General features: G+C 29.0%; 4 protein-coding genes across 8 annotated transcripts; 1 reads left to right on the top strand and 3 right to left on the bottom strand.

Annotated features, from left to right (window-relative positions):
• Positions 1–1,650: 1,650 nt before the first annotated feature.
• LOC108552011 (polyubiquitin) lies at positions 1,651–3,088 on the bottom strand. The gene is made up of 2 exons (XM_017906382.1): positions 2,972–3,088; positions 1,651–2,456 (listed from the first exon to the last, which is right to left on the bottom strand). Exon 2 carries the CDS (start codon positions 2,436–2,438, stop codon positions 1,869–1,871), a length of 570 nt encoding a protein of 189 aa, XP_017761871.1. The 5' UTR covers positions 2,439–2,456; positions 2,972–3,088; the 3' UTR covers positions 1,651–1,868.
• A 2,966-nt stretch (positions 3,089–6,054) lies between these two features.
• Positions 6,055–8,145, bottom strand: LOC108552007 (uncharacterized). The gene is made up of 6 exons (XM_017906375.1): positions 8,037–8,145; positions 7,628–7,864; positions 7,321–7,509; positions 6,685–7,231; positions 6,334–6,610; positions 6,055–6,177 (listed from the first exon to the last, which is right to left on the bottom strand). The coding sequence occupies exons 1-6, from the start codon at positions 8,143–8,145 to the stop codon at positions 6,055–6,057; spliced, it is 1,482 nt and encodes a 493-aa protein (XP_017761864.1).
• A 438-nt stretch (positions 8,146–8,583) lies between these two features.
• Positions 8,584–14,455, top strand: LOC108552017 (protein abrupt). 3 transcript variants are annotated; one of them, XM_017906389.1, is made up of 8 exons: positions 8,584–8,737; positions 9,207–9,396; positions 9,501–9,683; positions 9,851–10,100; positions 10,598–11,216; positions 12,080–12,084; positions 12,546–12,899; positions 14,169–14,455. In XM_017906389.1, exons 2-8 carry the CDS (start codon positions 9,208–9,210, stop codon positions 14,453–14,455), a joined length of 1,887 nt encoding a protein of 628 aa, XP_017761878.1. In that variant the 5' UTR covers positions 8,584–8,737; position 9,207. The 3 variants fall into 3 exon arrangements, with proteins under 3 accessions (XP_017761878.1, XP_017761876.1, XP_017761875.1); XM_017906387.1 differs by lacking the exons at positions 12,080–12,084; positions 12,546–12,899; positions 14,169–14,455 and having other exon boundaries at positions 10,601–11,369; XM_017906386.1 differs by lacking the exons at positions 8,584–8,737; positions 12,080–12,084; positions 12,546–12,899; positions 14,169–14,455 and adding an exon at positions 9,031–9,051 and having other exon boundaries at positions 10,598–11,369.
• Positions 14,456–16,501: 2,046 nt separating this feature from the next.
• Positions 16,502–26,066, bottom strand: LOC108552019 (uncharacterized). 3 transcript variants are annotated; one of them, XM_017906391.1, is made up of 6 exons: positions 26,028–26,066; positions 20,065–20,458; positions 19,340–19,589; positions 17,808–18,199; positions 16,959–17,243; positions 16,502–16,718 (listed from the first exon to the last, which is right to left on the bottom strand). In XM_017906391.1, exons 2-6 carry the CDS (start codon positions 20,380–20,382, stop codon positions 16,527–16,529), a joined length of 1,437 nt encoding a protein of 478 aa, XP_017761880.1. In that variant the 5' UTR covers positions 20,383–20,458; positions 26,028–26,066; the 3' UTR covers positions 16,502–16,526. The 3 variants fall into 3 exon arrangements, with proteins under 3 accessions (XP_017761880.1, XP_017761882.1, XP_017761881.1); XM_017906393.1 differs by lacking the exon at positions 26,028–26,066 and adding an exon at positions 21,549–21,777; XM_017906392.1 differs by lacking the exon at positions 26,028–26,066 and adding an exon at positions 21,043–21,071.
• Positions 26,067–26,832: the final 766 nt, after the last annotated feature.

Genomic DNA, 26,832 nt, shown 5'->3' on the forward strand with positions numbered 1-26,832 from the left:
TGTTGCTAGAAGAGGCCATCACCTAAATTAATTGTATTCCTTTTTGTCTGCCTAAACCATCTCCATTTTCTGAATTTTTATTTGACCCTCAAAGATTTTTATCTTGTATGACATATAGTTAATCAATCTACAATCCAATAGACATATACTTTACATATTTGTATTGCTGCTTCAATTTTTTCTTGCTATAAAGTATAATTCTTGGCATCTACGCTGATGATATTCCATGAATCCAATATTTTTCTATTGTTGCACGTGCCTGTTTACTTCAATAGAATATTGTCTCCTAACAACTGGGCTTTGCTATCACTAATGAAAGATGGAAAAGCAATGCTTTATATCTTACACCATGTGTTTACAACTGAATTATGTTATGTTATGTTAAGGTTATGTTAATACAAATACTTATCGTGAATCTTTTCGTGATGCAGGCACACCTGCATGGACAAAACAATCCTTCCGACGTTTGTTTGCAATTTCTTCTCATTTTCCATGCACTCTCCTGTTCACTTGGAGGAAAATTAACAAATTGCTCAATTTCTGTGGTTAATTTATGAAACTTTATTATTGCGCTGTAAAGGCGTACCTTTGCATATTTGTCGTTTGCCAGGTAAAGAAATGAATGCTGTTCGTCTAATTAAAACCGCTGTTTCGGCTGAATTTAATAAAGAATGCAGAAATCTTTATGATTTGATTTATTAAAATATATTAAAATATATTCGGAGCACATAACCAGAGTTAGTAAACTGTTTGCGAAACTATTCCAAAGTCATAGGTGGCGCTGATCGCAGGCGGTAAAATTTGTATTCGAACTAGATATTAGAAATCAATACGACAGGAGAAAATTAATAAAATTCCAAGTTTTTCTAATTAATTCATGAACATTTATAGCTGCACAGCAAAGCTGGAATTATAGGCAACATTCTTATACAATGTTTGTACATAATTTGGTGCTAGTTAATTTGTTATTAATAATTATTTGACGACGTACGTGATTTCGTAACAAGGATCCGCGTGATTGCTCGTTGAAATATTTAGTGCTTAACAAAACTAAAAGTAAAATATGAATAAAAGTGATATGAGAATTTGTATGTTCATATATTATTTTTGTTCACATTTTACTTTAAGTTTCGTTTAGTATTAAATAGTTTCACGAACAATTGTGCTCGTCGATGTTATCAAATCACGCACGCCATCAAATAATTATTAATAGGGAACTAATTAGCAACAAATTATTATTATTATTATTTTTTTCTCTAATGATTGCCTTCTGGTAATAAAGCTATTATAAGAATTATTTCATGTGGTCATACGACACGGTGCATGTGTCGTAAAATGAATTAAATTATTTATGATTATTTTTTTGAAAATATGATTCATTTTTATTCCATGGTTCCTTGCAAATATTTTCTTCTTATGATGATTAAAATACAGTGTGATAAAGAAAAATGTTACCCTGAAAATCATGTCTAGAGAATTATGCTGCTGCTTTTTTTAATAAATCTTCACAGATTAAAAAGTATATAATTATGCTGTAATGGTTGTGACAACAAATTCATACATTACTTACTAATAAATAATGATTAAATACAATGAAATCTCTCTGCAAGGAGTTTATTAGTACTTGTTGAATGAACATAATTGCGTTACAAGAATGTGTAGTTATACAACTGGATTAATACAACTTGCCATTCTTGACATTATATATGAATAGCTAAACACTTATATACTAATAGCCAGAAATACTGATTACAAAACGTACATAAAAAAGTAATATAATGGAATTATCAATACTATCAATTTTACTAGACATTGCCGACAGATTTTACTGTCAAGGCAGTTTAAAGACACAATCACATATCAAATTACTAACTGTAACACAAGTATTCCTTACGTTTCAGAAGGCTGCCAGCATCTTCAAAATGCTTTTTGAATAACCAATCTTTATGTGCATTATCTAGTTTTGGGAAATAAACATCTATACCTCCACGAAGTCTTAACACCAGGTGGAGAGTGGATTCCTTCTGGATATTGTAATCCAAAAGTGTTCTTCCATCTTCTAGCTGTTTGCCAGCAAAGATCAAACGCTGCTGATCAGGAGGGATTCCTTCCTTATCTTGTATCTTAGCTTTCACATTCTCTATTGTGTCAGAAGCTTCTACTTCCAAGGTGATGGTTTTCCCTGTCAGTGTTTTCACAAAGATTTGCATTCCTCCCCTGAGTCTCAATACCAAGTGGAGAGTTGACTCCTTTTGGATGTTATAATCTGAAAGGGTTCTTCCATCTTCTAACTGTTTGCCAGCGAAGATCAAACGTTGCTGATCAGGTGGGATTCCTTCTTTGTCTTGGATTTTAGCTTTTACATTTTCTATTGTGTCAGAAGCTTCAACCTCTAAAGTGATGGTTTTTCCTGTTAATGTCTTAACAAAGATCTGCATGTTTGTAGATCTAGAAAACTATAGAAAAAAACTTGTGAAATTTACATTATTAATATATAACAATAAATTGATTTTTTTATTTTATAATATTGATATCTAATCAGAAAATCATTAATTTCTTTAGTTTTGTTAATGTACAGTTACAATATTCTCTGACAATTTAAATATCATTACTTGTAAGATGATAAAATATGATATAATTAAAAAAAAAATATAATGCAGAGTAAGGAATGTACATTCTAAAATGGCCTCTTTACCGAAACTTTAAACAAAATTCGATGTATAAAAAATGCATTCATATTTTTTATTCTATTAAGTACATAGTATAATATGTACATCGTAGAAAAGTAATATCTGTGAATAAATTTTTTGAGAAGTAATAACTATATCTAATTACAATTTAACAAAATAAACTGGAACATTATTGGACAACATGGAGGATGTGTGTAAAATATTGATTATTTGAACATCTATTTAATATGCTATTAATATGTACAATATAATTATAAACAAAGCAACTATACTATACTTACAGGCGTTAGAATAATTTATAAGATATTTGTTACCCAAGTCAAATTAAGTTGTTCAAGAAATTGACTATAGACAAATGCTTCAAAAATTGTACAGTACGCCCCACAGCGTACTGACGTAAAATTTGCGTATATACATATAGATATTTATAACTGTTGCCATATTATAGTTTTCAGATTCCCTAGACTGAAATAATATAGAATATTAGAAGCTATAGTTTTCCATAAGTAAGTAAAAAAGAAATTGTTTTTTAACCAAAATTTGAACTTAATTTATCTTAAATGTAACAAATTTATATGTTTCAGTTGCAAATTTAATTTGGATATAATTAAAGAAATAAAGTATAAAGTTAGACTTTTTATGGCAATTATGTCTTGAATATTTCTAGCACTTTCTTAGTTTTAGATGTTGGATACAGATTTGAAAATACATTTAATATTTTTGAATTTGGAAAGATAAAGCTACGTATAGAACTGTGGAAGACTTCAGCTAATCAAGATTTGTGCAACACATAATTATATAATGGAAGCTTGCAATATTATGTACGAAAAGAATAAACAATCAGTTATATATGCTTCATTTCCGCAAATAAATGACTTGTGTTGTGCAATTTGTGAAATTGATTTCATCGAAGTTCATGATTCATCGGCAAAATCAAATTTTCATTGGCAAATAATGAAATGTCGGTAAGTCATGTGTAAATCTTATATTTTGTATCCTTTAATATTAATTTTTTAATTAATTTGTTCATTTTTATATTCTAATAACAATATAATTTTAGATTACTTATTCATTTAATTTCTGATATTATTTCTGCGCCAGTATTAGGTACAGAAAGATTTATGTTCGTTATTGCTCATAAAAGATTTTTCGAAACCGGAAAATTGGAAAATATTTTAAAAAATTTCAAACTAGTGGTTTGTTTAAAGAATCAATTTTTATTTATTTTTATAGCATAGTAAGATAATAAATTTATTAGAAATTATTATTTTTATTTTTATTCGAATTAGTATCGAGGGCTACGATCGATTACTGTAGAACTTTATAAATCTTGCCTTATATATACGCTACAGACTAAAATAGCCCCTTTGTGGAATAAAGTTGGTGATTATTTCATTCAAGGAAAAAATTTTTATGATTCTATAGAAGGAACTAGAGCATTAAAAATAGAAATATTTATGGAGGGTATTAAAAGATTAATTTTATTTTTTATTTGTTTAATCTTATATATTAACAACACAGCAAAATTTTAGAAAACAATGTATGCTTACAACTTAATGCAGAAAAAGTGAAAATTCCATACATAAGACTTGAAGATTATCTTTCATCAACTGTTATAGCTCACTTTCTAGCAGATCCTAAAGGATATATTGATTTATCCAATTATAATCTTCCTTTTGTACATGTATTACCAAGGTAGCAGTAATTCTCTTCATTTAATATAATACATATATATATATATATATATTTTGTAATACATCTTCAAAATTTTCTATAGTACAAAAAAAGGCAAATTGTTGTCTGTATCTAAACAACTTCCAGTACAATGTAGTTTTAAAGATTATGATCAATTACGTAGACACTGGAAAAATATGGTATTAATATTTATATTACATACGCTTTTTGTAATTGAAGTTATTGTCAAGTTTATTTTTATTTATATATGTATTATGTTTCAGTATGGATATTCTTTGCCAAAAAATAAAGATAGTATTTTATATTATGAAATTAAATTTTTGATTTCCAAATCTAAGATTTTTGTATATCCTAATGTGTGTGTAATAAATGGTCCATTAGAAATTATCCCAAGTACAGACAAAAAACCTACAATTACATATTTTTTATCTGATATGCTTGTAAAATTACCAGCAGTTTGTGGTAAACAGTTACAGATATCCAAGTATACTTCATTTAATATAGTAAGTTATAAACAATATTCAATGGTTCTAGGTAACAAAACAACAAATATATTGTATTTTATTTTATATAGAAATCATTAAATACAATTTTATCACCTAATGCATCATTAAAAAACAAAGGAACAAGTATGTGTCTTAAAGAAAAGGATGATACTAACTCACAATCAGAATTTTCTAGTACATATACTGCTGGATTAAGAAAAGATACAAATACTACTACCTTACTAAAAACACCATTAACTAAAATTCACCAAATTCATAATGTACCATTTCAAGAAAATATAAGAACAAATTTAGATAATAGAGATATAAGGGAAGAACAAAATGGTATAAAATATTGATATACATGTACAAATTTTCGAAATTTATTTGTTTTAGTTATGAATATATAAATTATAAAATAAATTTTACAGGAATTCAGTATTTAAATACTATAAACAATTCAACTGCACAACAATTTATTGGATCAAAGGAAGAAGCAACTTCAAAATACTTTAAAATTCAAAACACAAGTTTTCATGTTAATACAGTAGAGGTACTTTTTTTCATTTGTTATTTTTATTTGTCATTTATCATTATACGTTATTTATAATTTTACATATTTAAAAATAGCTAATGCAAGGAGACAAACAAAAACATTTGACACTAAAAGAGAAATTATCAAAAGCTAGATCTAATAAAAACAGTAGTACCTTTTATAGTGAAATTATATATATTTACTTGTTAATTTATTAAATAGGATCAAGATATAACCGTGGAAACAATGGCAAAAAAAAATCAGTTGAACCAAATGAAAAATAGTGAATTAAGTGATTGGTTACAAAGACATTCAATTCCATATAAGTCTAAAGCAAAAAAAACTGAACTTGTTAACACAGTATTATCTCATATGAAAAATACACAGATATTGCAGCAAATTCGTATGTAAATATACAAGTATTTTCATAAGTAAAAGAACTTTAATTAAGACTAAATTATTATAAAAAAAATAATATATCATAATTTATATATTAAATATCAAAAATAAAAATTATTAATTTCTTATTAGCATTGTTTACATAATTTGACATATCTTTAAATATTATATATTAAAACAGGTATAGTATATAATAAATAAAATAATAATATGTAATTAAATAAAATTAATAAAAACAATAAATATATTTTTATATAATAGACTTTTTATAGTCTATTATAACATTTAATATATCGTTTCTGTCAGCTTCATTTTCTATACCAATTTCAATTAAGTCTTCATTAGTTAAAGTAATAAATAAATCAATATCAACCTAAAATAAATCATATAAAAATAATAAATTATAACATAAAAAAATAATGAAATGTAATAATTATAAATAAAAAGAAATTGTTAAGCTATAACTTATCATAAAATAAGAAAGTGAATTACAATTTATTAATTTAAAATAAAATTGTAATATATTTACTTCTTGTTCAAGAAATATAGTAATATGTTGACTTAACCCATAATGTTTTAATAAAAGATACATCTTTGCTTCTTCTGAATTTAAAATCATTCCTCTCGGAGGTGTTTTATAATGTGGTGGTGTTGGTGTGTTCTCTCCAAATACATTTTCATCATTTATATTTGGAGGTACATTTGGTGAAGACATTGGACTAAATTCAGGTACATATCCAAGAGTAGTATTATGATCTTCTTCCACACTTTGAATATTTAAATCTACTGGTCGAATAGACTGTAATCTTTATAAATAACATTGTTACATTGAAACAATATAGTTATTCTATATATAACATAAAATAATATATTAATGTACCTTTGCAAATGTTGTTTACTTAGTTTCTCTTTATCTTTAGAACAAGTTATTGGTATTTTATGTTCATCTAGAGTTAATTGTTTATTATCTATATTACGTGTCATAGTGAACTTTATTTCATCAGTGTGTTTATCTTGTACAAAATATATATTTGGGGATGCAGGTAATATTTCATTAAAAGTACAAGCTAAAGTTGGTGAAATTAAACTACACTGAGTACTTTTTTGTTGATTTGTTGTTAAATTTAATGTACAAGGTTTTAAAAACTTATTTGTATTATTTATAGTATTGTTGTTACAGACATCTGTATTAGATGCGGATGTATGAAATGTAACAATTTGTGTATCACAAACATTTAAAGGAGGCACAATATTATTGTTTCTAGTTATTAATTTGGAGAAATTTAAATAATCTTTTGTATTTAATTCATTTCCTATAAGAATGTTATCTGAATTATCATTCCAATAATTTTCTATGTTAAGATATTTTGTCAAATTTCTTATTTCAGGTACTATTGACTGCTTCATCATAATGTAGGTGTATTCATCTATTTAAAGATGTATGATAAAAATGAATAAAAACTATTCAAACAATATTATGTATTATTGTTTAAGTTTAAAAAAAATGGTGTCTTACTGCTTTTAGAAATATCAAATCCTAACTCCACTAATTTAAAAAATAAATTTTTATCATTCTTCATAGCAGCAATACAAAGTGGTGTAATATCATCATTTAAAGAATTTAATAGTGCTGATGGGCATGCTTTATATACTATTTCAAACATATCTTTCTTTATTGCAGCTGCTAATCCAAATACGGACATACCTATATAAATCAATAGAAATAGGGAATTTAATAATGTAGTAATATTTTTATGTTGTAATCTTATTTCTTAAACAAAACAAAATTTTAATTTTTTTACGAAATATATCAATATGTTTACCTAGATAAGTTGATTCATTTACATTAGCATTTTTTTGTAAAAGATATTTCACCGTTTTAATATGCCTATTACGAATAGCTAACATTAATGGTGTCCAACCAAATTTATTTTTTCTATCAATAATGTGACAGCAATCATGCTTTCGAAAAATTTCTTTTATAATGTCAAGGCAACCATTTGCTGCACTGATGTGTAATAAATTTTCCCCATAACTATTTACGGTATTTAACGTATATTCTAAAAATTAAAAATTTTATTGAAATGCAATATCCAGATTTGTTTGAACTACTTGTATCAAACTAGCCAGAATTGTGTACACTTTTAACTATAACTTATAATGTAAAATTAATTGTTTCTCAATACAATTACAACTATACATATATAACCAATTTTAGAAAAATTTTAATACCTCTTTTCTGTAGCGCTTCTATAACTTCTATCTCTACAGTTTCCTTCGTATAATAATTTTTTTTTCTATCATAACTTTTCTGTAATTCAATATTACCTTCTCTGAACATGATTGATACTATTAAATTCTTTTTCGTATCTAATTTATGTCAATCACACTAAAATACTATTTAATAACATATTCTTAACATAATATTATATTTATTTACCGAATTAAGTATCATAGGTGACCTACAAATTTTTTGTTTATATTTTGTTCGATTTATTTGAAAACTTCTATACTTGAATTTATTCCTTATTATAAAATGAATAAGAATTCAAGTATATAATGCGAAAAATGTTTCTGTAATAAATAGTAAAAACATTGGAGATTTAATAATCGTATTAATATTATTAAGTAAAATATACGATCTTGTTCCATTTTTGATAATTTCCGCCAAAAGTCTTAGTTTTACCAGAAATATTATTCTTAATGTAATATGAGGGCAGCACAATCTCGTAAAATGTGACGTACATGATAATTTCTGACAGTATTTGAATTTCATTTTTCGAATCATATGTCTATTTGGCTTAAAAAGACGATTATTTCGTAAAATTATAACAACAGCACCGTCATTCTTGTTCCTATTATATGCGAGCAACGAATTAAACGTGGTTTGTTGTAATATAACGTACAACTTACAGTGATAAATTTAACTCAATGTGAGTTATTCTTTATTATGCATATTGTTGTAAATTATTTGAATATCTTTCTTTTATATGAAAATATGAAGAATTTCATTTATTCCTAGATTATAATTGCGTATTTTTGTTCAATATTTCGATTATTTTTTTCGTGATATAAGCTTTTGCTAGGTTAACTTTCAGACGACGCCGAGATCATATTTTTTGGGGTGGGGGCACTAATTAAGAGAATGTGGTTGGGGGAGACGAGTACGTATCGTTACCGTTAGTGGTCAATTTTCTCGAATCTTATTAACTTCGGATCTACACGTTGTAGTGTCAAGTAAATGCATGTATGTTGGATTTTTCTTACTTTTTCTGTGATACACTGTGGATTGTTCAATTTCATTATAACAATATGGAGATAATGATTTTGCTATTACTATATTATAATATTCTTTTATAATATCTTGTATAAACTTTAAGTCATGTGCAATTTGTTGTTCAGAATGGGAAGCAGTGGTCAGTTGTATAGTTTGTCCTGGGGAGAATTTAGTTCATCACTGGCTTCTGCGGTACAATTGTTAAGAGGTCATGGGGATCTAGTTGATGTTACATTAGCTGCTGGTGGACGCAGCTTTCCTGCACATAAGATAGTTCTTTGTGCAGCTAGTCCTTTTTTATTGGATTTATTAAAGGTTTCAATTTGATTTTTCTTAATACATTGAATGTTTTATGTAATATAATCTGTATTTTTGATTGGTCTTAATTTTTTCTTTTTTAACTTGTTTTCCATAAACAGAGTACACCATGCCAACATCCAGTAGTTATGTTAGCTGGTATAGGGGCAGATGATTTAGAATCATTATTGGAATTTGTATACCGGGGTGAAGTGAGTGTAGAACCTTCTCAATTACCTTCACTACTTCAAGCTGCTCATTGCCTTTGTATTCATGGATTAACACCACCTACTATATTGACTGAAGTATGTTTTATAATTAAGATATAATAATATATTGTATTTAAATGTTCACATTTTTTCATTTATGGTTTAATTGGGTAAATATTTAGTTGTTAATAATTTATATTTATAATTTATTTGTAAGAAATATTATTATAATTTATTTATAAGAAATAATCTGATTTATTTAGAATGGAGAAGAGGTACCTGTATCGGCAATACCAACTGCAAATGAAGCTTTATCAAAGGAAGCAATTAGTCCCTATTTTCCATTGAAACGAAGAAAAAAAAGAAGAAAGTCATCCTCATCCTCTGGAAAATGGCCACGTAATGCTAGTACAACTGATAATGACAATAGGCCTGTTGATGGAAGTGATAATAGTCGGTCAGCTAATTATGATCATAAAGATGATGATAATACAGAACATGGTGATGATACAGGTAAGGAATATTTAGCATTATATACAACAGCATATTTTATAATTATTGTATTTGTTAAATTTATTTGAAATATATATTTGAATTTTTATTTTTCATTTAATGTTTACTCAAAATAATAGGAAATGTTATTTTATTACTATGTATTCTGAATACAATTTTTTTTTTATCATGACACATTAAACTGAGTTGATCATTATATTATTCTGTATATTTAATGATCAGTTTAGTAACTATTTTAACAAGAATGGATATGCGATACTACTTGTGTTCTGTGTCCGATATATTATTTTCATCATTTATTAATGTATTTTTGGAGTATGATCCATAAATGTTAAAGCTTATTTCAAGCTTTTATATATTAGAACGGACACAAGCACAACCATCAATTGGGTTGAACTGTGTCTAATCAATCATGTCATGTATTATAACAATTCAAAGATTTCAGATATAAAATTCAGTTCAGCCCTGCATGGTAATATTGTGTTTGTGTCTGTTAGCAGCAAACGATCGATTGGAATATTCGAATCATCGGAGTTGTCACTCGCCACGTGCTCAAGAAGCGCAGCCGGTATCGACAGAAAATTCTCAAGCAGGAACGCATCAGGATCAAATATCGGACAATGAATCGCATCTTCACACTTTAATGCCAATGCAGCCATATTCTCCACTACATATACCACAATTTCCTGGTCCTCTAAATATGGGCTTTCCTCCTGGTATACCGCTCCCACTAGTTTCTCAGGGTACAACTGCTGGAACAGCATCTTGTGGACTTACAGGCAATATGAATTTGTCTAAAATACGCGGTGCATCTGACTGTCCAGGCGTTTGTCCACTATGTGGTGCTACGTTACGGCAAGCGAGAAATTTACGTAGACATTTGTTATCGTCTTGCAAGTATCGATTTAGTAGTAATCCGGTTCAGAGTTCCCCGGCTGATGCAATGATGATAGAAGTAAAGCCTGAAGTCGAGTTATCCAGTTATAATGAGCAGTCTATGACGTATGGAACTGATAGTGGAAGTAGTACCTGTGAGCAAATAATTTGTAAGCCCAGCCCACTTCCTTCGCCAACATCGCAGGGACCGAATGTTGTTTCTCCTCAAAGCAACGTTCCGTCTCCAACTATCGCTAGATGAATATACAGAAAGAAATTGAAAGCGAAGATTTGACGTGAACAGAATCCTTCGATTCTGTTATTGTGATTTAGGAACTACTTTATTTCTTGTCGCTAATTCGTTCTCTAATGTATGTTACAAATTTAATTTAAGCGAGCGCATTCTTTTTTTACTTATCGTTTTAATGTACTTATACGAAGTTATGTTCAAACTATTATTTGTTTGCATCGTTTAAGGAAAAAAATTGAACTGACATTATTTTGTAAAGTTTAAGGATGAATTTTTTGTTATATTAATTGTATAGTTTATTTCATGCTCTTATTTTATTAGTTTTGTTTTTTCGTATTATTTGGCTTTCTTCCTTTACCAATTGGAATGAAATTAATTTGAAACAATCTAGTTTAAAATTAAGTTAAAGTATGAAAAATCTTCCACATTAGTAAGTAAGAGCAGTATCTCTATTTAGGGTTAATGGGAATAGCAGTCGATGAAAAATTATGCGTAGTGAATGCAGTGGTATAAATATTGCAAAATACTTTTGAATTTTCGATATCTTTCAAATATTCACTTTTGCAATAACTGTGTATGATCAGTTTTATATAAACTTAATGAGTTTCAAATCTTTGCAGCTTATTTTTCTCATTTCTTTTGCAAATAATATACCGAATTATTATTTTGAAATTACATATGTATAAGTAGAATTTGAATTTCTGTCGATCATTCTTAAAGAAACGCAACATTAATAACAATATTAAGATTTAAGTGAAAATTGTTTCGTATCTATTTAGGTAAATAAAAAATATTCTCGTATCTTGTCATAATTATAATAAAATTTAAAGAAAGAAACACTAATTGGCAGAAGTTTGAGTTTCTATTTAAATAATTTATTTATTTTTATGGTATTTATTTGTTTAAAATATTGGCATGTATTTTATTTAAAGTACCAATCAATTGGTAGGTGTAAAAATCGACTACCTATAAATTATGTTAACAATATACCTAACTAAGAATAAGTAATAAAATTATTTGACGGAATAACAAAGGTTTATTTTATCATAGACTTTATACTTTTAAATAAAAAAATCTCTACACGTCGTAGTTTTTTGAGCTGCTTTTGCAAATATTTTCTGTATATCGCCTTTTTGTACATTGTACGTAACTATTTATTTAGAATCATTACTCCACTTTTATGAATTCGCAATACGATCATCTTAGCGATAAAAAAATTCAAAACAATAAACATACAGATTAATACCCAGGAAGTAAGCTTGTTCGATTACTGCCAGTCGTTACAGTGACCTTTCTCACGTGTCTTTGAATGTGTTTAGATTTTATGGAATTAATTTTAGGAGATGGATTGTCCAAAGCACGAAGTATGTCTGACCAACCGGCGTCATGTCCACTTTGTGGAGCAATTTTGCGTCAATCGCGAAATTTAAGGAGGCATTTAGAACTTCTACATTTTGGTCTCGGTAGCAATAATAAGTCTGGTGTCCACATGAGACACAGAAGAACCGATAGAAATAACGATCTCGTTCGATCGACGCTCGCATCAATTTGTTCACCACATATGACGAGGACGGATTATTCAAGAGCTATAGAGAGCACTGATTTGTCGACATTAACGTCTTTATCCATTGCTTCGACAGTCAATTCCAGCGCATCGAATGTCAGCCTTGCAGGTGAATGCTTAGCAGCTTGAGATAGAGAAGAGGAGGAACGATTGATACAATTACTTTCGCAAATTGATGACATAAAGAGTAATAACAATTATATGCACATATATTAAAGTTTATAGTATTAAAAATAATTATAATAGAAAATGTTTTTAATTTGTGATACTTTAAATGTTTTATTCTTTCTACAAATGTTGTTTGATTAATTATGACATGATAAATGTTAATATGGTATATATATTTGTCTCGTATAATTTGTATTTTTCAGTTCCTTCTTTATATTTTTTACTCATTTGCATTTTATACAAATTGTGTTAAACTTGATATATTTTTGTAATAGTATTTTCAAAATTTGTTAATGTTAATACGATTATATGTTATTTATTACTTTGTTGTGTCATTAAGCGCATGTACAAAATTGTGCGTTGTGTATAAAATTGTTAACAGATTGTATTTTTTCATCAACATGTGGAATATATATAATTAAGTAAAAGCGTCGTCTAAAATCCTATAATACACGTAACAGTAATAGACTGACTGGAAATAAATAATTTTGAGGAAGACAGAAAGTAATATTGTATCGATCTTCCTATGGTATCAAGTTTCCTGTAATTGTAGAATGTTTTCTTACGATTAATTTACTTGTATGTATCATAGGGTAAAGATAATAATTAAAATGTAACTTTTGTACATTTTAATTTATTTATCATTCTATGTTGAGAGATTGTAAGTTGTTTTTTAGTTACTGTATTATAAATGTAATTGAACAAGAAACAAAATACAAGTATTTATGTTAAAAATGTTGTTAATCATTTTGTTTCATTTCTTTTGTATTATTCTTTTATATTATTATCTACATATCAATACATCATATTATCTTGATCAAAACAATCATAACTACTAGAAATTATGATATTTATAACATCATATATTAAAAGTCCTAAATTCTCTATTCTCTTAATTAATTATAAAAAAAAAGATTTATATAAAATTGCTTTTTCTCTGATCTTTCTTAATTTCAATCTTAATGTTATTATAAAATATTCCAATATATCATTATTTTACAAATTCACGTATTTTACATTTATTAATGCTTCATCAGATTAATTTAACAAAAGATATTGAATAATATTATATTATACATATATTAAATATTATAACATGAAATCCATGTTTCATTATTTAGTTGATTACCAGTTATGAAATACATCATTCTAAAGTTATTAAGGAATATATATATATACGTAATAGATATTTTTATACCTTTGTAAACAGGAAGTTTGATGGGATCAGGTGTACTGGGAACCGGTGATCAAAGCGGGAACTTAGTCTCTGCATCAAGCTCAAGTACAGCTTCTATTGCTTCTGCCAATAATGGAATTTACTCGTCAGATGGTAGTGCTAGTATGCTAAATTGCTTATTACCATCGCTACCATCTTTACCTTCTCTGTCTTCTCCGCACGACGTGTTTCGGCATGGTGAAATGCTACGAGTTGGTATCGCGTACCATGATTCTTCAAGGCAACACCCAAAGCAGTCACAGCGTACCGATGTCACCTAACTTTGTTTAACGCATAGTGTTATATCGCCTTAAATAATCATTTGAATTAGAAGTCGCAATATTGTAAAAATGAACATGTCAAATTCTGTGAGATTTTAGTAACGAAGAATGTTTTAAGAAGCGTATATGTCAAGTACGTATGTAACGGGAGAAATGTAAAGGACTAAGGAACATTTGGAAATTTCATGTTTCTCTCTTACAAATTCTGTGGAAATATTTTTTATATCGAATCATGTTTTGTAAGAAGGTTTCTTCATTTGAACTCCTGTAAATTATTATCTGTATTGTATAGAAGATTAATAAGTTAAACGATACGAGAATTACAGAATTATGTGCTTGTGTTTTTAAAGGTTCAGTATGTAGTGTTATTTAATAAATAAATTTTACGATTAATTAAAATATGTTAGATTTTAATCATTTTAATAATTACATCTGTCTACTCTGAAAAGACAGTTGGTTTTCATAGAACATGTCTAATTTGTACTTTAACTTTTTTTGTTTTGAAATGTCGTAAGAAGATTGTGCAATACGAACATCGTACTCGTGAGCTAATTATTATCACTGGAACATCAGCACCTAATTTTTTTTATTAGATAGTCAATATCATATAATGAATAATATATGGGTCATTCTATTATATAATTCCATTATATAATAATTTATTATATAAATTAAATTAGTAGAAATTATTTGAATTATTTGAATAAAATGAAAATCAAGAGTAACAGAATAGTGTTTGAAACTGTTTTTTGATTCCAATCAGCCAAGTGCCTGAAGTTCAGTTTGATTTTATTGTTGTACACGAATACAGTAGTCATTAAAAAGTCTGGAGATAAGTATTGAATAAATTAAAAATTGTAAATAATTTTTTTTTATGGAAAAGCAAACCAGAATATGAAAAATGTATTACATGGGCAGATAAATGCAATGAAATTAAAAAATTATTTGTCATATCATTCTTGAAATGTATTTGAGATACATTTACAAAATTTTTCGGATACGTAGGTACAACTTTTTATTTTATTTATAAAATATTAATTATAAATTTTATGTATAAATATTAAAATTTGAAATATAAATGGCTGCGTTCAACAATCACTTATTTATAAGGAAATAACATTTCATTTAAAATCGAAAATCGATATTAAATGTGCTAAAAGGTAGTATAACATTTCATAAATTTTACTCTATCTTTGAAATCTGTTACGAGCAGGTGTAATTCAGAAATTTTACAAACGACAACGTATTCGAAATTTACGTATTTGATATATAAATATTTAGGAAATTATTTATAATTTTTATGGAATTCTATGTAAATTCTATAGTAAATATTTATGGATTTTACTTAAACTTGAATATTTCATATAACAAATTTATTTACCGGCATCTAACATTAGAGAAATAATAAGATTGCATTAAAACCTAAAACTTGGATCCATAATATCTGTTCTAAATATATAGATATATAATTTCGATATATTAAATACATATATAATTTTAAATAAACGACACCTGCCTGCGGTATATCGCGTAATTAATTATTAATGTTAATACTGGCAACAGTTCATTCAATAGTAACAAATACGAGGATTTTGTACAACTTATTAAATCACGAAATGACACGAAAAAATATTGATTGTATCGATATAAAAATATATTACACATTTCCTAAATAAATTTTTCAGAAGGAAAAAATCGACTTAGCAACATATTACTCACAAATTTTAGGGCACAGGATTCTAAGAAACCTAATTTCTATTTGCGCATACAATTCGAGTCACACACATTCATTACGATCATTTGACTTTGGAAACAACCATGTAGAACAATTTCTCTTGCAGAAATAACATGTATATAAATTTTATCCAAACTTGTCTTGTAACTTCACGTCATCGTGAGTTAACAATGGCAGTGAGACGCTCTTAACAGGTTTGTGTTATAAAAATATTGAACTGTGTATCTTTAAGTAACAAGATATTCTTTTATGATTTTACGGATTATCTCGAGAAATTATTCGTTCAAACTTTCATCTACTAAATTCTGCCGACACAGTGAAAGCGATTTGTTTTGTTCACACAATGAGATTCATTTCTTCTGAATGATGATTTGTACGTCCTATAACAAATGGCCAATTTCTCTTCGAGATTCTTTCCAATTCTCCCCGTAAAAGATTTAGAAGGTCGTCGAGATATCGCAGTTCATGTACGTCCTCTCGCAGTTTCCTTGTATTGGACGAAATATCTGCCATTTTCTGTTCGTCACACTGGAAAATGAAATAACAGGAAAATTTATATTTGCAATTTTTGGGTCATAGATTAATACTTTGATTAATAATACTTCCAAATAAGAAAGTTACAAACATCATTTTTTACGTAAATATTTTAAGTATTTTTTAAAATATATTTCTTTTTGGGAAGATAATTTGAATTTTTTCTTCTATAAGAAGGTATAGTTTTGATAGAATTTTTAATTTAAATTAAAATTCAAGTTCAAAAATCATTACTTGAAAGCTTTCTCGAAGATTAGATATATCTCTAAAAATGTCCTTGCTGCTATCTTGAAGCTTCTTTATTTTATTTTGAAGATGTTCAACTAAATGTTCTGGGGTTTCAAGTCCTCCTGGTCCATTTGCATCCGTTTCGATCGCCAGAGCCAGCCTGGTTAATTGGTCGTGCGTGGAATTACTGCCACAAAAACGATCTTCCTCAAGAAGAACCGTAGCTTTTTCGGGGTTCGTGTCGAGTACTTCAAGAATTGATACTACTTCATTGATAGCAGAACATCGTTCCTGTTAAAAAGCAAAAAAAGCAGAAAAAATTAAAATATTCAAACGTAACTTTAAAGTAATACACAATTATTAATTAGCATAATAAAATAAATTTTTATGAATTTTATCTTCATTATTGTTAATACAAAATATATTACTTTAAATCAGTAATTATTTGAAAACAAAACAAAACAAAATATATGATATTAGTTAACTTATTTTTAATTAAACAACAAATAAAACAAATCGAACTTTAATAAAATAAGAAATTATTCAAAACTAACACCATGTCTGCTTTTTCCTCTACATATTATTTATCGCTATATATATTTCTTAGCATATGGTTTAATAAATAACATTCTTATTATAGTCCATCCTTATCAACTACTTCTTTCCTATTTTTATTTACTGAATTATCTTCAATCCAAAGTTCATGAATATGAAAATACTAAAGCAATACAAGTATATAAAAAGCGATTGCAGTTCCAATAGATACTTCCATTCAACAAATTACTATTGATTTTTAACAACTTATGCAAATGTCACCGATTTTTTATGTTTATTATATGGTTTGAAATATAAAACCTGTGAAGTATCGAGCTTGTAATTCGTCGTCGCCAACTCGTCACAAAGACAGAGAGGAGTATTTTGCAGGTCGCTGTGCGAGTCAGAGCTCCAGTCGTTGCTCTGAATGCCGGAAGTGTCGTCTAATGAGGAGCTGCGTGTACCCATCTTTCCACAGTTTTCCCATGTGACGTTCAATTTCTCGTAACTCTTGCCAATTGAGTCTGGTGTTTGCAAACTGTCCGATTTATCGCAATCGGACACGTCTTCCATTTTCGTTTCATTTTCACTGATCTTCGTCTCATTGTCGTCACTGCAGGCTCGTTTATAATTTCTCCAGTCATGGAAGCCGATTGTCGGTATTACTATTTCCGATGACTTAGACCCCACAACAGCTTGAAGTTGCATCGCATCTAATGAAATATTTGAATTTTATAATATAATATACGTTCAATTATATAAATTTATATATTTAACAAACTTATTACTAAATTATCGTAGTTTGCGTTATACATTTATTTATATATTTATGTCAATGTTCTTATATTTTGCTTTTATTAACTTTCGACGTTTTAATGGCAAGTTTCGTCGTGTGAATACGTAATTATTTGTGCAGTGTCAGTGAACTTTTGTAATTTGCATGTACTACTTAGCCGAACTGTCCTATTTCCAAATGGAATTTTGGTGTAAGGTGCATTAAAAGTATAGTTACATTCTCCAATGGTAGAGTGAAACGTGGATACTATGGAGATGCACGAATGGAAGTTACATCGTACAATTTTATTACACAAAATTATTCTATACATTTCAATATTGTTTCCTATCAGAATGAAGCAACAAGACAAAGTCTTCTGAGAATAATCACCATATGCTTTACGTAATCAATGTTTTTACAAGTGTATCTGTTTCATTAAAAAATGTATTGTAATATTATACTATCGCGCTACTACATCAAGCAAAATAGATAAATTATTTCAGCTTTTTATTAATCTTAGTGAAATATTCAATGTAACATAGATGAACGCTCAAATAAATTATTAGCAAAATCTCAAAACTGACATTCATAAAAGTAGACATACAACATTAAAATATCTATAAAGAATACGAAAAATGTACAAGTCGGAGAACATCGTCCAAGTATCAATGCTCGACCTCAATCTCAGCGAAAGTCATTTCGTGTCAGTCGTCAGCAATAATTAAAAGCTCTTCAGCAAATTCCAAAGTCCCATGGAAAATACGCACGAGCATACTACGTACATATGTACATGGTATACGATCGAGGGCATCGTGGTACAAGTTTAAGAGTACAGGCGTTGAAACGAAAGTACGTCTAACGAGCATGAAGGGAGCCGATTTCACATATTGGTAAACCGCGAAACTTTACTAGGTCAGACACAATGGCCGGGTTATATTCAAGTTAGCTGACGGTGGGTTCGCATCGGAACAAGTTTGCGATCCGCTGTTGCACGCTCTGCGAATGAATGTCGAGCCGGCACGAGGTACACTCTCTCTTTCTCTTCTCTCCCTCTACCGTTAAACGGCGAAATACATACCAGTTTGCTTCGAGTCGATAAGACAGTTCAATCGCCGCCGGCAATGAAATGCCTTTTGTGGATTTTCGTTTTCTGGCACGATTCTTGCTTGAGAGATGGACAAGTAGCGAGGTGACGGCGTCAGTATCCGGTACTCCTGAGATCTGACCAGCCTTTCTGGTGTGTAGCACATGCCGCGTGGCCCCTGTGACTTCGACTTTGGATCGTTCGAGCACGGTGTTGCGTCTTCCGCTACAAATCGTGTGACGTCCTACAATTTCATCGATCTATTAAATTTTATTACTTTCTGCGAGGGAGATTGTCATCGGTTACGTACGTTTCAAAGGAAGTTTGTGATTTTTAGGATTGACGATAGAGAGATCGATTGAGGTCGAAATGACCTATTAATACCTTTACTGCTGTTTACAAATGATTTTCAGTGTAGTAAAATTTTGCAAATGTAAGATTTACACTAGGACTATTAATCGTTAAGAGCTTTTATTTTTGCAGTTAATATGCAGCCGTTTTTGCAAAAATTAACATTCACTTTTATTGAAATAAATAGTAATATGTAATTGTTACTATTTATTGAATCTTATAGGTCGGTGGTGCATGTGTTAATACAGTAATGATTACAGTGTTGCAAAATTTTATTATAATATATTATAATAAAAGAAATTTGTAATTTCTCCATTATGGGAAGTGAAAAGTAGGATAAGAGAAGAAAACGAATGACATCAACCTACCGTTTCTTTACAAATCGCATCTTGTTCAATAAGATTCACGTCCAAATCCCCGTGAATTAACGACGTAAGCTCTATTTTTTCACAGTTATCGTTATATTCCTGTTTTAATTCTTGAGCAAGAAAGTAGCTTTCGCTATCATCCGAATCTATGCAAGAAAACATTGATTCAGACGATCCTACAGATTGACGACCTCTACTTCGAGTGGATCTGGGCGATTTTAAATCATCTTCGTCGCTTAACCACCATCCAAAATCATCCTGCCTCAACATTTCCCGAAACTTTGCATCGTCATTGTTTTTTCCTTTTAGGCAAAACATGGTGGACGGGTTACTCGATGAAATTCCTCTTCACTGGTTTTTCGATACTTTTAATCGATGATGTATAACATTAAATCTGAAATATAGAAAATTATTAATACAAATTAAAATAAATATCAAGCACAATTTCTAAGTTCAAAATGTACGATTAGTTTGAATTTGTTGCCAATCTACGTAGTATTGTGCAATAATATAATATAAAGCGATATTTAATAAATTTTTTAATTATTTTGTATTATCGAATTACATCTTCGAGTTATTTAAATTTAGAGTAACAATTAATACTAATAATTCACACGTTATATTAAATATTAACATTGGCTTTAATAAATATTCTGCCGATTATTTAATTTGCGTTTAATTTGATTATTAATTAAATTTGCGGTTGAAGATCATAAAGCTATATGATCTTAAAATGTCAATACGTTAATTTCTGATACGATTGAGATATAAAAACTGGTAATTTTATTCACACAATTTCCTTTAAATATGTTACGTATTATTTTCAGCTTAATACCGACCGAGTTGACATCAATAATTTATGTCGATAAATTCTTCGAATATTTTTATTTCGTATTCCCTGCCCCATTTATTAATCGAGAACAATAGTACTCTTAGCCACCATACACGATAACATTATTACACGATTACGATATTTACTTTTCATGAAACAATAACTTTCCTCGATTCTCCCATCTTCTTTTCAAATACATCTCTCGTAAAGTAAGGAACGTTTTTACGTCATCGTTATTATCAAACTTGAACATTATTATACAGTATTATCCGTTTGGCGGCAAGTACTGATCGGACAACGCGAATTTCTGCTAATAATTTCTATTCACTTTATCCAACTTTCACGACGCAATCACGAGACAGATTCCTCCGGTCAATTTCCATTCGTCGTTTCACCGTGCTTCGTCACACAATCTTACCGAATACACGACAGTGCAAAAGAAACAGCTCCCTCCCTCTACCGTCATCTTTTCTATTTACCATTTCAAACGTTATTTCACCGATAAACTGTACGCTTGGTCAGTCAGATAAAAATAATAAAGCTACGGCGTGGAACAACGAACTCTCGTATTTCACGACTAACACTGAGAACAAGGAGAATCCAGAATAGAGAGAGATAGAGAATCCAACGCCGAATAAGCCATTATACGTACACTTGCCCGGCTTCTGTATCAGCGACTCGTAGATTCAACGTACACTCGAGAGCGTTAAACCACCGATAAATTAACCGACCGACGACGCAGGTTCGCATGGATCACGTCGAATCGAAACACGTTCCTAGTGGCATCGAACTTATTTCAGCACTGCGAGAAATACGCGAGTTAGAATCATTGCAGTTGCGAGCCTTGATTACGACTTCATTCCCGTAATCTAACACTTCGGTTTGACAGCCGTACGAAGCGCCACTGCCGTTGGACTGTCTCCACGAAACACACCCGATTTCCTTGACCACTGGTCGCCATGGGGACGCTAATTTAATAATCCGACGTTTCTCGTTTCGTGTCGTCGCCACGCGTTCGACAGCGTTTACAGTGACCGCGCCGATTAACGTCGCGTGTATACGTTGGGATCTCTCTCTCGTTCGCTGGATTGATTTATGGAAGGGCGGTGATTAGATTCAAAGTCGCGAGAACGATAGAAACAGAGAAATGAGATTTGTGTACGCGTTATGGTTAGTTGGTTTTTTGTATGAATTTATTGGATGGGTCCGGGGACAAAGCGATACGGGTATGGGCACTGAGTAAATTATTCGAGATGAATGTAGATGGTGTTGCGAGTCGAGCGTAATTGGAGTCTGTTGATTTGTTTGACATCGCAGAATTCGCTAGTTCAGTTAGTCTAGAAATATGATGTAGCCCGCGGTATTTGAATTAATATGGAGGATTCATCTTTTCTTATAGAGTTTGTTCTATTATTTCGAAAAGAAGTCTTATTATTACCGATAGTGAATGATGAAGCGTAATATAAATGTAATATTATTTCAACTAATTTATGGTTTTTTTCGCTATTAGATTGCAGTAAACTATTATGTCGAATTGCATGTATTTTATTTAGATTTTAAAATATCTCAACGTCTCCGAATGGTTATTGATGTAAATTTTTGCTATTTGCTATTTCTATGACTATCTCGCTTATAGAAGCTCTTGTTGTTTCAACGTTTAGTATTATAGGTTTCCTCTATGTTGCCATTACAAGTAAGTCGTAATAAAGGAAATATACAGTTTAGATAGTAAGATGTTTGGATAGTATAACATTCGAATAGTAGAAAGTTTGGATAGTAGGTGTTCAGATAACGGTTTTACTCTATAATATTCTAATTGACACACTAATTCAAATAAAACGTTACAAGCTACTTTTTTTTCAAATTACTGCAGTTTTATTTAAAATTAAATCAGACAGAAATAATATAATAACGCTTTGCTTGGATCATCCTGTATTTCAATTACTATTCTATATTACGTATCGTGTTCAAAGTTGTACATACAGTTTGTTATGAAGTTTGAGGATATCAAACACACACTATTGTAAATGAAGATTAAAGTATTTATAGGAGCATGGTTATTAAATATTTCAAACATCAGAATAATTTAAGAATGTGAATACTATAGATAATATTAATATAATTTTATAAAATGCATAATAAATGTATCAGTATCAGTAAAGTATATTTTAGTCAGTTTGCATTAAAAAATAGTATCTCTGCAGAAATCACATTTGTTTTATGAAGAAATTTATATTTTTACTTATACTTTATATATTCTATTATCATGACTTCATATTGCTTCTCCATTAATTAAGCAAATTCTTTTCAAAATGTATTTTTTTAATTTCATATCCAAAAAAGCAAGAATTAATGAAGCAATAAATCTAATAAAAATATAAAAAAAGAATTCAATTATAAAATGTACACTTTGTTGCCTTGTCAAGAAAACAACATATCTTTCCAACTTGAATTTTATTATCGCATGTTTATCTCGCAATTTAACGAACTTTATCCTGATATTTTCTACATGTAAAATCGAGACTAATTGTCTTAAAGTCTTATACATGTATATAGGTACGTATCACCGTTTGTTTAATCACATGCATCGTGTCTTTACCTTGATCTTCGAGTTCATTTTCCTTGGCAAACAAGTACACGGTTGTGGAAGAAAGAAAAACCCACAATATCACATATTTACATGAAGCATCAGAAAGGATCACTGCGTTCGAAACACGCTAATTTTCCACCTTTATCTAGTGATTCCTCCAATTTGCGATCAGTTCGCGTTATCGACTTCACTCGCACTCGCGAATCAATGGTTCGAACATATCGGAATTGCCAGCAGAAAGATACACGTGCAACATAAATCTGGCGCGAGGAAGATATGAAATTTCTGAAGGAAAGTTGTACCAACGAAACTAGAGTTTATACACGCGTAGATGGAATTCCATCGTCTTCGAGCGAACGATCGCGAGTAACCATGAAATCCCCTTCGTTTCTGCGATCGAGCATGCACTGACCCATACCACGTTTTTCCTCCGGCTATAACACGGTTCACCCAATGATGAATGCCGGTGTTTGTTTTCGATATGGCCTAAATAAATATTGCGATAGCCAACAATCAATTCTTACTGATGCGCCGGATGACGTATTTGCGGGAGTACGTTTTCTCGCGATAACTCGATGACCCGGCTGTCACGGAGCGGCTTTCTGGCCAACAATGAGTCAAAGTAGTGCCTTTCGGCCAGGTCGACACCAGCCTCGACAGAAGCCGTCCTTTTCGCCGGATTTGTTTTGTAAACACGCGGAAATTAGATGTATTATAACGGATGTTTCAGTTTTGGAACGGGCGAGGATTATGGTGGTTGATCATTTTGCAACTTTTGTGGTATTCATGGTTAATATACTGACTTTTGCACGATAATTTTGGGCATTTATGGTACTATTGCAAAAATAAAGCGTTTTGCAGTACCTGATATTTTGGAAAGAGTAGTTATTTAGAGAAATAGATTAAAAGCACCAGTGACTCATAGTAGAACTATCAAATAAATCAAAATGATCAGTTTCGGAGTTTTATTTTTTTAATTATTGAAAATGTGTAACTGCTTGTGATAAAATTCCTGTTTTTCGATGGATAATTTTGGACACTTGTAGTACTATTGGGAAAATACTGTACGAGTAATTAGGAGTACGTGGTATTTCGTACGGTGTAGATTGAAGGTAGTGATTGAGAATAAAATTAGAAAAATTAATAGAAATGAAGATAAATGGGTGAAGAAGTGTAACCCTATTTGATGGATTAATGTTGATTTTAGATAAAGTATGAGTAATTTGTAGTATCTGATAATTTGGAAGGAGTAGTTATTTGGACAAATAGATTAAAAGTAGTGGTGATTGACACTAGAACTATAAAATGAGTCAAAATGATTAGTTTCCGATTTTTATTTTTGTAATTACTGAAAACGTGCAACTGCTTTTGTTAAAATTCTAGTTGATATTTGATTGATAATTTTGGTAATTTATGGTAGCATTGAAAAAATAAAGTACGAGTAATTAGGAGTACGTGGTATTTTGAAAAAAATATTTATATAGATTAGTAATGATTAAAATTAGAACTACTAAACAAGGCTCTATATATTTTATTTTTACTGGAAAATACTTTGATATGATAAATGTTCATTTTTATTCATATAGAAATGTGATTATGTATATGTATTTATTTACCTTTACCATATCATTTCAATTATTCTCATTTGTACTACATATTATAGGTTGCAAATTCTAGTATTGAGATAACATGTTAGGATTACTTTTATAATGTTTAAAGTGGATTTATATATATGTATGTATAGAGTATTAATGACTACGTAGTATATTTTATATGATATTGTAAGTAAAATAGTAGAATATATAACCATACATATATATTACACAGTTTGTTGTATAATATATAATTATATATTAAAAAATAAGAAATAAAGTGGTAGAAGGATAGAGTAAATTACTTTAGTACAGTTTAATTAAGTAATAAATAAGTCAAAGCGATTCTGATATTTTATTAAAATTACTTTACTGTAGATCAGATCTTTAATTTTTCAGGGGCTTAAATAATTTCTTTTGATTCTAAAAATGTTTCAACTTTTAATTTATTTCAAACTTCAAAGCGCTTTTTTAATTAAATTTAGCTAAGTGTTCGTGTACGTCGTATGATTTTAAAATTAACTTTCTAAAGTGACGACATATAAAATATATTTTTGCGAAAAAAATATATTTTCTCAAAGTGGAAGTTTCATTTCGAACTAAGTACTTTATATCGCTTATTTTTTATTTCGTTATGGTTTTATTTTAATTATTTTAATATTTTTACTTTATAACTCACATCATCTCGCTTTTCAATTTAATATATGTACTTAATAATTTGATAATTCATAGACTGCAACGGATTTTGTTATTAATTTAAAAGAAATAATAAAAACTCAGTGCAGAAATTGTATTTCTCATTTAAAAATATCCGAATATCTAAATCTTATAAGAAATAAATCTAATTCTTTGAAAAATATTTAAATCTAAAACTGTATTATTAACTTTAGGATATTAAATATTTTATCAGCAACGAATAAAAATGGTATATATAAATATGTTTACTTACAAAAATAAAGGTTGCGTTTATCATTCCGTTCTTCAAAACAGATTAATTATCTTCTTTGATTTATTAATATAGGGTATTAATATCATTTTTGAAAATAAGTCTAACATAAACTAATCGTCAGTTACTGTACGTTTATGTATTAAATTGTATCACACTGTCATTAAACGATGGAGGGAAATATATAATTGAATATCATGTAGTATATTGATATAGAATAACTTTTATTCTAAGATAAACATTTCACTTTAAATTATTCACACATATTTTAAGTTCACGTTTCACTATATAATTTTAATAATAACAAATTTAAAATGGTTCAATTACTTCATAATTATTTATAACGAAACTTAAATTAATTTGAAAGCTCTTTTTTTATAAATGCCAATTTATTTATCAATTATAAAATTTCTACCTCTTATCTAACTCTGTTAATAAAGTTATCAATTTCCTTGAGAGAAATTTTATTTTACTGTACCCTAACATTTAATTAGCACTATACAGGTCCTAAAAAGATATTTCTATTCTTCATAAATTGAATTCTTCTGAATCAAGAACTTTTTTAACTTTAATTAACTTTTAAATGCCTTTACTCATCCGAATGACACTCTATCTTTATTATTATTTTAAAATTTAATTTTTCCCTGATTACCTTTATTAACTAACTAAATTTTATCATTCGTTTTTATTAGTCGAATTATCTGTAATCGTTGATTAATAGATAAATTGCCAGTGTACGAATAAACTGTATACATTGAAATGTAAAATGAGCTCATTTGATGCATTTAAACCAATGGTAAACGAAACC

This window comes from Eufriesea mexicana, unplaced genomic scaffold (genome assembly GCF_001483705.2).
Source record: "Eufriesea mexicana isolate 0111107269 unplaced genomic scaffold, ASM148370v2 scaffold5379, whole genome shotgun sequence".
NCBI classification, from domain to species: Eukaryota; Metazoa; Arthropoda; class Insecta; order Hymenoptera; family Apidae; genus Eufriesea; species Eufriesea mexicana.